Raw genomic sequence first — 16,512 nt, forward strand, 5'->3', positions numbered from 1 at the left:
TTACAGTATATCAAGGAGTTATCAGACACTATAACTCCTTGAGTATATACAACCATGTCCCATGCAGCATAATTTGCCATATAATTTTACATATACAGTACCTCCCGTTCTATTTTTAATAATGCAATTGCATCCCCAGTGCTTACAGGAACTTACCTCCAAAGTTTCCAGCACCAATGCAGCCTCCAATGATAATGTCTCTTTTGTTTATGGCCCAGCCACCTAATGCAGAGACATGATGAAAAAAAAAAAAAAAATGAAGTACAGAAAAACACAAAAATGAGCAATTTGTGGGCTTGCTTTAAAATCATTCTATGGTCTTTAACACAAACTGATACTCACTATGACAAAATTGGAAGACACCATTCATAAAATAATCATAATACAATGTACCAGCAAATATTGCGCAAAATAAATGAGTGTAAGGATTCTCGTAGTAACATCAGTAGCTCAGGATCATTCAGATTTTGTTGAAGTACATTAAATTTGTCATATTTCAGGGGAAAATCCACACAGTAATTTACTGTATGGATTTTCTCCTAAAACATGACAAATTTAGGAGCATATTTTCTTATCTGTACCTTTGATGTTGGACACAGGCAATATTCAAAAAAAGTGAATCTTATGCAGTCAGTGCACATTGATGATATGCACATGCACTTGATTCTAATATTTCACACTATCCACAAAGAAGCTTTCAAAAAGAGATCATTTGGTATCAAAGGGTCCAAATGTCCAATATGTTAAAGAGGATTTAAAGTATGTGAATTTGACGACAATGCCCGAAACTAACAACATCATTCTGCAATGGTTATCATCCCATTGAATAATAAAATTAATTCACTCATTCATCCATCCATTTATTCATTTTTTCATTCATTCATTCATTCACATATGGATTCACTGAGCCTTTTACATTTTCAATACACTTTAAACAAAAAGGACACTTTCTGCTGCTAGAAGTTCAACAGAACTCAGGATGCTGATTTGACATATTATAATTGTCTTCTGTTAAGTTGACTGCACACATTACTTTCAATGTTTCTCTAGCCAACACTTTAAATTTGCACATCTATTTCTTCTTCTCACCCTCTCTTTTTCTCCTCTCTCTCTCTCTCCTTTTGACTTTCACTGGCATGTCCCTCTCAAGCAATGTACATTGGCGGGTTTGAAGAGAAACTAAAGTTTCTTTAGTTTAGTTTCTTTTAGTTTCTCTTCAAACCCGCCAATGTACATTGCTTGAGAGGGACATGCCAGTGACAGTCAAAAGCATTTTAATTGTGCTGACCAACAATAACACTAACAATAACACTCAAACAATAGTCAACTTCATTAGTTTCAAATTTCGGTTGTTTTGCTGCCCCGCCTCCTTAGTTTTGATTTCCCTCAAGACTTGCAGTCATTTACATGTATGAGACAAAGCATCACATGTAACGAAGGAAGAAATTTGATACAAGGAAATGCACGGATGGTATTCTTAAGACGGAATGGAACTCAGTCAGTCTCGCAACAGAAAGTAAATTTCCACTGCAGGAATATAAAATCTCTCGTAGTTCTCATCACAGTCAAACATGTATTCATATGCAATACTAAGAAATTTCCATTAGTGTTTATAGTTGTAGGGGAAGATGTGTGGGTATCTTTTTTCATTTGCTCCTTTCTCGCTTAGTTGGACAGCAGCAAGAAGCTCATCATTGGAGAGTGTCAATTTACATGTATGCCTTGACATGGAGTAATGACAGTAATAATGATAACAATGATTAAAGTAGAAAAATAGTAACATATGACAATATCAATAATGCTAATGACACTAATGCTAATGATAATGATAGCAACTGCAATATAACTATCATTATCACCAATGCAATCACCATCATTATTCTCATTATCATTCTCATTATTGTCAGGAATGCTACTAATGTTGTGAAATACACCATTGTAACACTGCTACAATTTCCCTCCTAAAATGTTTTCCATCTCCAATTCTTTTCTTTTTGAATGTGAACAAGCCTCCACAACAATTTCTACATCTTAGCAAGTCTATTCACAAAGTATCAATTGGAGATAGACTTGTCATAGTCAAATCAGACCCCCCCCCCCCCCCCCCCCCGCTTGCCCCTCTAAGGTGGGGCTCTACATGTATCCACTACCAATTTTGGTGCAGAATTTAGATACATCACTGGGGCCGCAGCATGAACGGAACAGACTCACTCTGTATGAATGCCTCCGAGTCCACGGAGAGGTTGAGTTGTCCACCCTTCTTTGGTAAGGCCTTGATCAGTCGTACACAGAGTCCGTCAGCCTTGGCTTGGTAGTGCTGGGAAAGCAATGTGCATGAGGATTGACAAAGGGACGGGTTAATTTGCCATTTTTGAAGGAGAACTCTGGATGATTTTCATACTTTTGCATTTGAACATCTAGAAATTGGTTAGGCCTATACTGGATACAGAGTTACAAAATTTATAATGATTGGGATAAGGAATAAGAATACTTTCAAAATTCATAGCAAATCACAGTGAACAAGGATGACGTCATATATCCCAAAACAAAGCAAAGTGGTCCTAATAAAAGGTGAGTTCCATGTTTTATTATGACCTCTTTGTTTTTGGATATCTTAGCCATTTCAAAACTGATTTTCATCAGACAAACTTTTAATTCCCCTTAGAATTGTATGCTCTTTACTATTTCATATACGTGGGTTCTAATGATCTCGCAAAAAAAAAAAAAAAATTAAAATCTGAATCCCTATTTTAACCAAAACTATACCATCCCTTTAAAAAGCGAGACCTTGATTACCGTCCTACAGTATACGGTAGATCTTTGAGATCCCCCTCCCTCTCCCCCCCCCCCCCCCCCACACACACATGAAAAGAGGATGTCAAGAGAATTGTACGTAGGGCAGTGACTAGGTACTTGGTTTTGGTGATGGGGTGAGATTTGTACCGCATCACCTGTGCAATGGTCCCTTGACTGAAAGGTCCACACAAATAAAGAACAGGCCATTCTGATGAGACAATGGCCCATGAAATTAATCACAGGTATTTCATATTCCATCCAGAATGACTCTCAACGAAATTATTATCACCACTGCTCTCTAATATCAGAGATTAACACATGCAGACAAGGGTTACTCCAGCTAAAAAAGAAAAAAGAAAAGAAAAGAAAAAGAAGGAAAGCAGTGATGTGGAATTATGAGGCAGTGTGCTGATAATCTACCACCCCCTCACCTCGACAAGTTTGGTTGGATTCTCGAAGTATTCCTCACTGTCGATGGTCAGCTTGTTCTTCTGGTAGATGACCCGGTAGTGCTCGATCTTACCCTGGTAGGACACACACAGCGTGTAGTCCCCGGGATAGTTGGTGCTCTCGCGGACCAGAAACAGCCCATCCTCTCGTGGTCTCAAGAGGTCCTCCGCTTGTTCACGTGTGATCTTGCCATGGAACCATCTTGGTGAGAAGAGCAGTGTCAGAAACAAAAGATGTTTGTACTCCAGTACACAGATTCACCTAAATGTTCCTATTCCATGCATAGGTTTGCGCTATGACAAATGTTACAGAGGGTATGGCAAGGAGTGTGTCTGGGGCAAAGGAAGGGTTTGACGTGGGTCAGTCTGTGATTTGCAAGTCCTGAAATACTGCATCTTTATAACATGAATGGCAACACTCAACTCATTGGTCATGACATAACATCATCAAGTGCATTTGAAGAGTTAAAATCACAATACCGGTAATTATAGAGCGGCACTGTAGGAGAAAAAAACAAAACAAAACCCAAACATGATGATGCATTCTCGGCGAATCCTCAATTCTACCTGTCATATAAATTTCTTTTTTTCCCATGCAGCCAAATGAAGAGTAAAAAAAATTATATCATACCAATTATCGCAAATCCATCAGTATGCCCTGGCTTAAGCCACAGCCCACATGGCACAGAGTTTCAACTTTCCTATAGGATGCCTTTTAGATGGCCTCGTGAACCCTGTCCCCTCAAGACTTTTGTAGAGGGTATGTATTTCCTAGCAGTACTCACGGCATCGTCTGCAGCTTCACACCTTCCCGCTTCCTGACGTAGTTAGCTGGAATCATGCCCTCCATTCCCCTCTCATTCTTTGCCTTGTACCAATTTGGATCCTGATTGGGCAATGTTTGGGGGGGGGAGGGAGGAGAGAGAGAAGAGAAGAAAGAACATTTGTAAGTTTGCAAATCTGGGTTAATAAAAATACACAAAAATAAAACGACAGGTGCAATTTCCCTAACCAACAATGAAAAATCACCACAAGGGAAGGATTTGACAAAATTGTAACCCTAAAAATATTTGTAACTGGAGTAGCATTATTATATTCTATCAAAGACTGATAGCGTGAGGAAACACGGGTGGTCCAATTGAACTGATGTTCTTTCGTTGCCCACTGGAGTACATTCGGAAACCACAAATAGCACCTGTCAGTGAATATGAGAATCAAAGTGTACGCTCACATTAGTAATGGTCTACACTGTACTTCAGTTAAGATTCTTTGGTGGTGCATTTACTCGCACAGCAATACGTGATAAAGATGTACATAATTGGTTACGGGGGATCTCGAATATATCCAACCCAGGCCAACCTTTCTATTCTATGGTTTTCCCACGCTACTTGGTCTTTAAGGTGGGTTGTTGCCGACAGAGAGGGGAGAGAAAGGTAAGGTACATGTACCTGCATAGTAAATGCTCTTTGACAGACAACGAAGTATCATCACATTATGATGTATTTAAGATATGACACCACTGAGTGACATTTAAATCCATGCTAAAATGACAGCCACCACAACCGGTCCTATTCAACACACACACACACACACACACATACACTTTAATAGACACAACATAAAATATACCAAATGAAATCTGAGTTTCATGTTAATTGGACCCTACACAGAATTTGGATATTACATATTTTCCTTCACATCAATAACAATACAGCTCACATGAGATAAGAGACAGGGCATGCAACTGACAATTGTGGATCCTTTTTTTTTCCCTCAGGAAAGCTGCATCAAACTTATCCAAACAAAGTAGAGTTCCTCTGCCATGTGCAATCACACACAAATAGACAAAAGAAATCACAAATAAGAGGTGAAAACTCAATAGGTTAAACTAAAAAAAAAAAAATAGCAGCCATTCAAAAGTGTTTGATGGTGTACTTCAAATTTACAGGTTAGCAGGGTTGTTTGATCCACAGCAAAAGAATTTGCATTCCTGACCTTTTTGCTTCTAATTATTATTGACAAAAATGAGATTTAACCTCTGAAAGTAGTCATTTTACAGTGCAGGGTAAGCTGAAAGTAACCAGTTCCTTTTGCTAAAATGGGACCATTTTTTTTTTTTTGTTACTGATGCACACTACAGGACTTCTTTGCAGGCAAGCTTTGCAACAATACAAGACTCTACAGTTCTCTTTCATCTGATCTGCCTGACGCACATTACCAGAATAGGGAGCACAAATGCTCCGATGCACACAAGACATGCACACCTCCCCCCCCCCTCCCCCACCCTCCATCTGAGGTGATCCTGTTGCCATGGCAACGGAGGTCAAGGAGGCTGAATTGGAAGCTCCAGTGCAAGCACCAACTTTTCCACTGCCTCTGTCACTGTTCCACACACATGAACTAAAGTGTACAAGTCTCGGAAGCAGGCTGCACTGCTCAAAGGAAGAGCAGAAAAGCAAGAGCTCTATAAACAGCAAGCTTTCTGGATTTGTCTTCAGACAGCCATGTCATTGTCACTTACATAAAACTCATGTCTCATGTCTCTCATCATGTCTCATGATGAGCTGCATCCAGTCATTAAAGTTAAACTCAATTCTAACATTCATTTCCACTATATCAGAGAAACTTGACAAATGAGCATGATAGAAGTTTCAAGAAAATGTGATGTCAATATGCTAGAAAAGTCATGAAATATATATTTGTGAAGTCATTTTGGGTACAGCTGCATTACATAATTTTGATGGTTTTCTATCACCTCACTTATATCTCCTATTGCCTTGTAGGGTGCCTACACAAATCTTTACTCAATTTCCTGATTGAACAGAAACCAAGCACAAAAAACCACACAATGCAACACACATATCCTTCATACTGAAGTATTCTGGAGTTGTAATAATTGTAAGAATGACGATTAACATACATGTAGAAGAGGGAATTGTAATTATCAAATCATCAACCACGAATATGATTTCTATGACATCTTTGGTGTAGGCCTACAATCCAATGAGAAAATTTCAAAGCAATGATATCAGCTTCAAATGAGGCTGCAACCAATGGCACTGTTTAGGAGAAAAGTATAGTAATTTAAACATTATTTTGATCTTATGTCCACATTTACTAGATACCCATGTACATGTACCATTGTTTGTCTAATTCAGTTTATGTGTATCAGAGTCAACTTACAGACTTGGATTGGAAGTTTATTTATACATAATTCTTACTATATAGAAATGAGAAGGGACTACATTGTACCAATACATCTAAAGTACACTTGATAGGCATGATGCTGATGTGCCATTGTAGTTGGTGATACCATTTTTTTAATAGTAAAATCCAGCTATTTCTTTGATTTTACGCTTCTTAATATAGCAAGTACACACACACACAAGCAATTCTCAAGTCATTGCACTTTTTTAGATACATGAACATTCCTGAATTTGACCTAGATATTTGACAATTGACCTAATTCCATTTGATACTTTTGGGGTGGTAATAAATGCAATGCTTCATGCACAGATCACCCTGAGCCCATACTGTAAAACCACAAATTTTTGCGTGCATGAAATTTTCATGAATTTTGTGAGGAGCCAAGATTCATGATGTTCAAATGAAATGCATGCGAAAGTCTTTGCCTACACAATGCATTGAATGCCAACAGCGATTCGGGAAAGTTTCCTGCCCTGTGAAAAAGGCCGCCGGCTCCAAATCCTGAAAGTTTCACGCCACGAATATTTCTGGTTTTACAGTTTAACTGAAGCCGGCATACAGTACCTTGGTGGCCTTGATGATGGTAATGACCTCTCCTTTCCTGAATGAGAGGTCATCCGCCGTGGCCCCTCTGAAGTCGAACCGGGCCATACACTCGGTCCCTGGCAACCACGACATGCCCCCTGCATTGGACTGTGACAGAAAGAAGATTGAGCACGATGGTGAGGTGTCTAGCTCTGACACAGGGTACCACTCAAAAACAATGTTTTATATAAACTATTCTTTAATGGATCTACATAATGCAAATTAAATGCATGTTGACTTGATTTACAATACCCTAAACATCACTTTATGTAGTCAAATGACTAAAAAAAGTGCTGTATACGTATTTCAGTATTTTCCTACTAGTACTACTTCAATCTTCAGATTGCTTGGATACGCCCATTAAAAAAAAAAAAGAACTTCCAAACCAAGATTCTGCCAGTGACATATCTTCTATTAATCACAGCTTTAAAAGCACTTTCACAAACAAAAGATATCAGAATGGACTTTTCCCTAGACTGAGCAAAACATGTTTACATTCAGAATAATAGGATTATCAATACACATGGCAATCTTGGTTTGGAAGAGTTTTTGTGGGCGTATCCAAGTAATCTGAGGGGAAAAAAAATGGTACCGGTAGTAATATTACTACAAAATATATGGCACACACTCAGTATTTAGATATCTTTTGGCCACGTAACTGATGATCAGAGTATTATGAATAAAGTCAACATGCCTAGATGCGCATTGCTTTAGATAGAATATTATGAATAAAGTCAACATGCATAGCAATGAATTAAATGTTTATCTTGGAATTACATACTTGCAAACCAAGAGATGAGCAGCAAAACTGTCTTTACACATCATACACTGAACATTATACTCACATAGTTAGTGCTGCATATAGAGTACCCCCAGTTTACCAAGTTATTCCTTTCAAGAGTATCCTGCTTCCTTCACAAATGCTACACACAGTAATCTCATGGCTAATATCCAGTTTGCCTGAAAGGCTTGCTAGATAAAAAAAAATGAGACTAAAATTACTTCCACGTTTTGGTCTGCAGTTAAACAAACACCATGCAGTCTTCTGATGACCATAATGGCAGATTCAAGTACTGGGATGCAATATCACGCTGGCTGCTCTCCATTCATCATATCCTTGTGCTGCACACATGTACAGAAAATATCACTTGAATTTCCTTCTGCTGTATACTGAATACCAAAGTATCATCCTATTGTCATAAGTTGCCACAATACAATACAAGGATTGGATGTAATGATACAATATCATTACTTTCAAATGTGTGGCTGTCACATCTTGCAGTAATGCTTAAAGATAATATAAAGTTTTGGTATTACCTCAAAAGTTTCCCTGAATTTCCTTGTCTTAGTTTGTGTTTCAGGTTAAAGTACCTTTCATATAACTAACACTGTGAGACTTACTCGCCCCAAAGTGCTCTCATGTCTTAGTAATCATGCAAGAATGGTTTCGTACCAGAGCCGCCGCCGTACGGCGGCGGCAAGGTAGTACACGTATTGTGCGAAACCATTATTGCATGATATCTGCGACCAGCAGCGTGCAGCCCCATACGCATACTGTGTAGCTAACTGCGACCAGCAGCCCCACACGCATAGCTAAATGGGGCTTCGCATTGTAGCTCTCAGGATCATGACAGATTTAGTATCGCGGGTAAATATCAACTTAAAATCCAAAAATTTCTTCAATTTGAAGACTTACCAGTTAAGTTGAAGTATTGAAAACAGGCTTTGGGCAACGTTTGGTTTTGCCAATAGTCCCTTTCTGTTCGAATTGATGACTGAATGTGACTCGGTCGAGAGGACCTTGGGAGAGCTACACTGAATTGACGGCCAGCGCATGCGCACACAAACATCTTATCCGTTCATGGATTTGAAATTTGTTCGCATGTGATGTGTGCGTATGCGCTGGCCGTAGTAATCAGTGTATGTAGCTCTCCCAAGGTCTTCTCGACAGAGTCACATTCAGTCATCAATTCGACCAGAAAGGGACTATTGGCAGAACCAAACGTTGCTCGAAGCCTGTTTTCAAGACTTCAACTTAATTGGTAAGTCTTCAAATTGAAGAATTTTGCGGATTTTAAGTTGATATTTACCCGCGATACTAAATCTGTCATGATCCTGAATGCTACAATGCGAAGCCCCATTACGCTATGCGTATGGGGCTGCTGGTCGCAGTTAATTGCATGATTACTAAGAAATGAGAGCACTTTGGGGCGAGTAAGTCTCACAGTGTTAGTTATATGATAGATACTTTAACCTGAAACACGGAAATTCAGGGAAATTTTTGAGGTACCAAAACTTTTTATTATCTTTAAGAAGTGTATAAGTTATATGTTTGCTGTGTTTTTATCTGAACAAATTTTAGAGTCGGCTGATATTCATTAAATCAAGGACATGAAAATTCATTGCCATTGTCATAAGTTGCCACAAAGAGTTTCTTAATATCTGATATCTTGCAGAATCACAATACAAGAATTGGATGTAATGATACAATATCATTACTTTCAAATGTGTGGCTGTCACATCTTGCAGTAATGCTTAGGAAGTGTATATTAAAGTTATATGTTTGCTGTCTTTTTATCTGAACAATTTTTAGAGCCAGCTGATATTCATTAAATCAAGGACATGAAGATGCATCGCCTCCTGTAAACACAATGCAAAGTACATGCACATCACCTACAAGGTGGGTATTTGCTCTATTGAATAACTCTTCTCTTGAAAGGGGCTAATACTCAACAAATTTTATATTTCCTTTTTTCAGATGGCAACTTGATTTTCTTTTTTTACAAGCCCCAATTCACAAAATGCACAATGTACAGCCTAAGGACTGCTAGCCTCATGTAATCATCTCCGTTTCAGATCTGCATTGAAATAATAATAATAATAATAACAATACATACAATTTCTATAGCGCCATTCTCCACTTTGATTAAATGCTCAAGGCGCTTTAAATATCATCAATCTGATAATTTCGCTTTTATTGTGTGAATCTTACTGTACTGGGAAAATCTGTTCAATACATTGAGTCTATTTAGGAACATGAAAATAACCTTGAGCACTGCTAGACTCAAACTGCAGGACTATTATTGCTCTGATATAGCTCTTTCTTCTTCTTCTCCTTCTTCTTCTTCTTCTTCTTCTTCTTCTTCTTCTTCTTCTTTCCACTTTACATTTCCTTTGCTATACTGCAGAGAGGGTCAAATCTAGGAAAATTGACAGAGGAGTGAAAAAAAATAAAAACTAATCAGCTAGCCCAGTTCCATTCTATGAAAGTGTAGTTTCCATGGCATTGTCAAATGTTTGCCATCTGACCTCTTCTCTGAACACACAGAACTAGGATTCCCCATTTCCTGTTCAGCTGCCATGCTGATCGTGGCAAATTCGTAGCAAATCCTGCAAATTCAAAATAACAAAGGACAATTTCTAAACTTCTCCCTGTGCATACTGCAGTTATATTATCACCTTTCTCTTCGTCATTTTTTTAAAGCACATAAAAAAAAGAATACCGTATTATTTCAACAACAACAAAAAAAGAAATCACAGCAATTTAAAGGTCACAAGCTCTTTTCTCTGATTGCAGCCTTTAAACTTCATCCACATGCATTTTTGGACAAACAGCAGGTGAGGTTGCTCTGAAGGTAATGATACCTACAATGTAGGTTCTAAAGAGATATCAGTTTACTTTCTTCTGTGTGGGTTTGCTTTTCTTCTTATTCAGGGAGATATACGCTGGAGAAGTCTTGTTCTGGATGACTGAAATTACAGCCAGTGCAGTATCAACACACACATGTGTCCATCCATGCACACATAGAGTGTGTACTAGTGCATATAGTGGAGTGGTGATGAAATGACAAAGAGCTTGGCAAAAAAGGTGACCATCCTACACTTGTACATACATCATGTTCCACATGCTACCACCATATTTCAGTTTCTTGAAACCCTTTGAGCACTCAGAAAAGTGCAAAGGATCAATGGTTCTCAGAACTCTATCTACCTATTTATACAGCAGTTTTTCTTTTTCTTTTTTCATTTTTACATGGTTTATTTAGAGGGACCATTCTGAAATGGAGAAAATATGCACTGTTCTGAAAATTGGAAAAAATCAGTGATGTCTATGTATGAAAAAAAAAATGTCAACACAACATATTACACTTTAATCCAGTCCTCCATTATTTTGCCACAGACCAGTTTTTGTCAGTAGTACTAGTAGTTTGTGAAGAAGCATAACCATGTATATTTTGATTAGGAATTTTGTTTCCGCATGGATGTTTCCCACTTCTCTTTCTATCGACAAATGCGTATTTCTGCGGTCATATTCACACTTTAGTGTTCTTGGGTTGTTAACAAAATATCGCTCATGAATGCATTGTATTTGTCTCCAAATACAATGAAATTTCCTTATTGCCCTTAATCGCGGTTTATCACAAATTTACACTAATCTATACTCTGAGGCACAGGCTTTTGGCAATTAAGATTTTTTGACAAAATGAGATACATGTACCTGTATTGAATTTGATAAATTACAAACATACAAGTGTATAGTGTTTTATCTCCATCTACCTGCATATCAGCAGTGCATACTATTTTGAGCATCCTTTTTAAAAGATTTTCAACCATGTGTGCAAATTTCTACCAAATGGCATGCGTACGTTTCAGCACTTCTAGTGTATACTGGGTTACAGTTCAAATAATACTTTTAAAGAGGGAAATGATTATAGTTTCCTGAATTTTCCCCAGAGCTGATCACTGGCAGTGTATGTTATAGGGTTGTACCAGGAAACATTCCAGCTGAGACATGACAGTTAAAGGGATGGTACAGTTGAAATGGTTAGAAGGGAATTCAATTATTAACTTTTTGGGAGATAATTTGAAAACACAAGTAACGCTACATATAAAATTTTAAAGGGCATACTTCTAAGAGTTCCAATCTAATTTTTTTGTTGGTGTTGTTGAAAATTGGTTTTGAAACTGCTAAGATATATATCCAGAAACAAAGAGGTAATAAAGATGGGACCCACCTTTTATTAGGATAGACCACTTTAGTTTTTTTTTTTTTTTTAAGTTGTTTTTGGATATCTCTGCCATCTCAAAAGTGATTTTTGTTGATCAAATAAACCTTTAATTCCTCTTTACTTCTTAATTTTTCATATAAGTGGTTTCTCATCGTCTCACAAAAAGTTAAAACCTGAATCCCCATCTCAACCAAAACTATATCATCATAGTGTTTCCTAAAATCGGTGAACTGGCAGCTGAACTTCATGATGTACAGGACAGTCTTGAGCTGTTTGTATTTTTTATTCATCTAAAAGCCAAACCAAATATTCTACATTACATCCACAAGGAACCATATGGTTTGTTGACTGAGACAGCAAGTTCATTCTCCTTTGAGGATGTACAACACTGGTATAAACGTAATCTATTTTTTTTTTTTAAATCTAGCCAGATGGTCTCTGCTTTGTGCCACGCAAGCATGTCAGAACAATGCAACCCTAGATACCACACAAAGCATTAATGAAACTCGCGCCTATACATGTAAGTGTCACTGGCTTACATCCACGAATCAGAGCTATGAGGAAATGCAGATACGCAGCGTTACTCATATCCTGTGCACAGTTAAAGTACAGAAGATCATATGGTCCCAGGTATTGAGCATGAGCATGTAACAAAATAGCAGCCATTAAACATGTATCCTGATTAAGAAGCTACATCGTATCACTTTCAGATTCTGCAGAGCTTAATTTCTTTACATACTACCCCAGAAAGGCATCTGGTGCCAATATTTCCGCAAATTGTAGATGATTTATAAATTTATGTAGTTGTATGCAATAAGAGCAGTTTCCTCGTGCATCAACACAAACACAATTCACGGTAGAAAATTCCAAACTTCTTTCAGTGATCTCGTTACAAATTCGACAACTGCATGCCCATTTCCTTATAAATATGCGAGATTCCTCGAAAAAGGCTTGTGACTTGTTTGCCTCTCATACACTCATCTCAAGCTGGAATAATTCAGTTTTTGTTGGTGGTTCCCAAAGAATGACTTTACATTTCTGCATATATATGACATTCTTAACGACGCACTCCTTGATGACAAGAAAAACAATATAATGCATTGCTAATGGAAGATATGTTAGAAATTAAGAAATAAATGAATGAAATCATTGAAAGGTTATCACTGTGGATACATGTCAGTACTATTTATAGTTATATGTTTGGAACCACTTCCTTATAGGAAATTGAAACATACACGTGTACGCAAGACACGCAAACGTTTTGACAATCAATTGACATTGCCCTTCATTGACGTATTGATACATTGTAAACACTGATTATTTAGTGTTTGAGTAATAGCCACGATAAAAGATTACGGGCATGATATGTGTACATACTCAGGCGAAATTCACATTAATCAACAACCTCCTGATTGCTAGTCAGGCGTCGTATCCAATACCTAGTGATGGTTGTTGTCCTTTGTAAATTAAATACACCATAGCAAAAGGTACTGCATAATTATTCAATATAAATAAAAAAGAAAAAAAAATCAGCATATTCAAAGAATCATAGTTCTAATTGAACACTGTAGTCCATCAGAGATTGAGTGTTGTGCAATTGTAGTCTAGAGGCACTCAATTAGCAATGTTTCCACTTGAAAATTATGGCTGTACGGTCCTGCATAACAGTCTGAGTTCCTGATAAATTGTGTTTAAATGCATACAATGTACATATTGTAAAGATGAAGCTATTGAAAAATTGGCATTTATAATTATATAGACAAATGCTGCTGCCATATATGTTACTTCAAAAATGTGAAATCTTCTTTTAAAACTGGATTTTACCTTTATCCCATATAGATAATAGTGTCAGAATAATCATTTATTGTGCATTGTTAGTGCTATACCATGGTATGTAATTTGTTAAAAGTGACAGCATACATTATGTAGTAAAATCTCAATGTTGTGTGCTGCATGGAGTATCTCTTTATCATGCACTTTAAATTGAATATTTTCATACTGCTCAGTCAGGAGATTTGGACAATCTCAGGAAGTTAGTTCCCAAAGGCATAACACAGTGCTCATCTTGAAGGGTTCCCATCTAGCACTCTAGTTTAGAATCCAAGGGGAAATAATATCATCAATGCCCAATATAAAAAAGCACTAGCTACAATTTCTGAATTGTATAGATTTACATTTTTTGTTTAACTTTGATAGCAATCGCACTCGTAGCCAGTTCACGCTTAAGGCGCTGCCATAGACAATTTTACATTGCAATCGCACAGGACGAGGGTCACCTCTCACGCTATGTGGCAGCCAAGCATTTACAGTACATACCGCTAATATACTGCATAAAACCAAAAAAGGACAGTTTAATACTATGGGGCAGTTTAGCACCATAGGGCAGTTCAGGGACTATGAGGCAATAGGCAATTGTCAAATTTATGCCCCCCCCCCCCCCCCAGATTTCAACCAATCAGAATCTAACAACACAAAACTGCAAATATGTTCAATAATATCATCTTTAAAGGACAAGTTCACCTTCATAGACATGTGGGTTGAGTGAATGCAGCAATATTAGTAGAACACATCAGTGAGAGTTTGAGCAAAATCGGACAATCTGTTAAAAAGTTATGAATTTTTGAAGTTTCTGCTCAGTCACAGCTGGATGAAAAGACTACTATAGCTTGTGATGTCACATGAGTACAACGATACAAAGAAAGAATTAAGAAAATTCAACATATTTCCATTTCTCTCGCATAACAAAAGAACACTCGACTTCTCTCTTTCAGAAGGCAAGGGGAATAATATTACCCTTAAGATACGTCAGTAGCAAGTCGAAGAAATGTGCACTTTATTCAAAAAGTAAAATTTTGTGAAACTCTCTTTTTATATTCCTTATATAGTTGTACGCATGTGACATCATACACTGTAGTAGTCTTCTCTTCCAGCAGTGACTACGCAGATACTTAAAATATTCGTAACTTTTGAACGGATTGTCCAATTTTCCTCAAACTTTCACTGATGTGTTCTACTAATATTGCTGCATTCTCTCAATCCATATGTATATGAAGGTGGACTTGTCCTTTAAGAGCAGGCTCATGAATTACGGATATCAATCACCCGGCAACAGTCAAAGTAAATTGTAAATCTCTGCAGCGGAATTAGTAAAACTTATACACACGTCATCCACTATGACTCAAATTTGGATCTTTCAATACTTTCTTCAAGACTGAGAATAAAGTTCAATGATTTACTGATACCATGGGAAGTGATACAAGGCTCCCAGTGAATGTCACCTTTACAAAAGTAGAAATATTTTTATAAGGTACACCAAATCCGGTCATTGAACAATTTAAAGGACAAGTTCACCTTCATTAACCTAAGGATTGAGACAATGTAGCAATATTAGTAGAACATATCATTGAAAGTTTGAGGAAAATCGGACAATCCGTTCAAAAGTTATGAATTTTTGAAGTTTTTGTGCAGTCACCGCTGGATGAGAAGACTACTGCAGTGTATGATGTCACATGCGTACAACAATATAAGGAAAATATAAAGAGAATTTCACAAAATTTCATCTTTTGAAAAAAGTACACATTCCCTTGACTCGTTACTGACATATGTTATGGGTAATATTATTCCCATCGCCTTTAGAAAGAGGCAAGTCAAGAGCTCTTTTATTATGCCAAAAAAGTGAAAATATGTTGAATTTTCTTTACATTTTCTTTATACTGTTGTACTCATATGACATCACGAGCCTTAGTGGTCTCCTCATCCAGCGGTTCTAACACAAAAATTTTAAAAATTCATAACTTTTGCATCGATTGTCCAATTTTCCTCAAACTTTCACTGATGTTTTCTACTAATATTGCTGCATTCTCTCAATCCTTATCTTTATGAAGGTGGACTTGTCCTTTAAAGATGAAAGAAACTGATATGCAACTTTATAACCCTCCTAATTGGTATTTCACGATTGCTATTATGACTTCTTGTCGTAAGGGTATGTTTTCATTTGGTGGAGTTGATTGTGTATTAAGTAAACAATGCAATATATAGGATTTCAAGTCTGGAGTGATAATGGTGTACATAAAACCAAACAAGTGCTTCTGGAGTGTGGCAAGATATATCAAAAATATTTTTATTTCATTTAGATAACAAATCTATGACTGGGAGGGGGGGGGGGGACAAAAGGTCCAGAAGAATAGTCTGGGATTCAAGACCACGTATGGACAAGCCAGATGCCACACAATCTAACTTTGGTCACAGATTACTTTTTCAGGCCCTCAACTATCTTAAAAGGGAAATTTACCCAAAATACACTGTATGCATGTATGAGGAGTATGTGAATGCAAAATTATTTGCTGTAATTTAGTAGAACATCCCAGTGAAGGTTGAGATGGTTCTTTCAAAGTTGTGAACAAAATAAAGAGAATTGAACATATTTTCATTACGAAAGAGCACTTGTCTTACCTCTCTCAAAGAAG

General features: G+C 37.2%; 1 protein-coding gene across 1 annotated transcript in view; it reads right to left on the reverse strand.

Annotated features, from left to right (window-relative positions):
* Positions 1-16,512, reverse strand: part of LOC140231150 (tyrosine-protein kinase CSK-like) — a 48,660-nt gene that overhangs the window by 8,346 nt on the left and 23,802 nt on the right. The window contains exons 3-7 of the mRNA XM_072311300.1: positions 7,017-7,145; positions 4,031-4,131; positions 3,228-3,447; positions 2,212-2,317; positions 157-222 (exon numbers count right to left, since the gene is read on the reverse strand). Of these exons, the coding sequence (XP_072167401.1) occupies positions 157-222; positions 2,212-2,317; positions 3,228-3,447; positions 4,031-4,131; positions 7,017-7,145 (622 nt within the window). The remainder of the gene's footprint in view (positions 1-156; positions 223-2,211; positions 2,318-3,227; positions 3,448-4,030; positions 4,132-7,016; positions 7,146-16,512) is intronic.

This window comes from Diadema setosum, chromosome 7, assembly GCF_964275005.1.
Source record: "Diadema setosum chromosome 7, eeDiaSeto1, whole genome shotgun sequence".
NCBI lineage: Eukaryota > Metazoa > Echinodermata > Echinoidea > Diadematoida > Diadematidae > Diadema > Diadema setosum.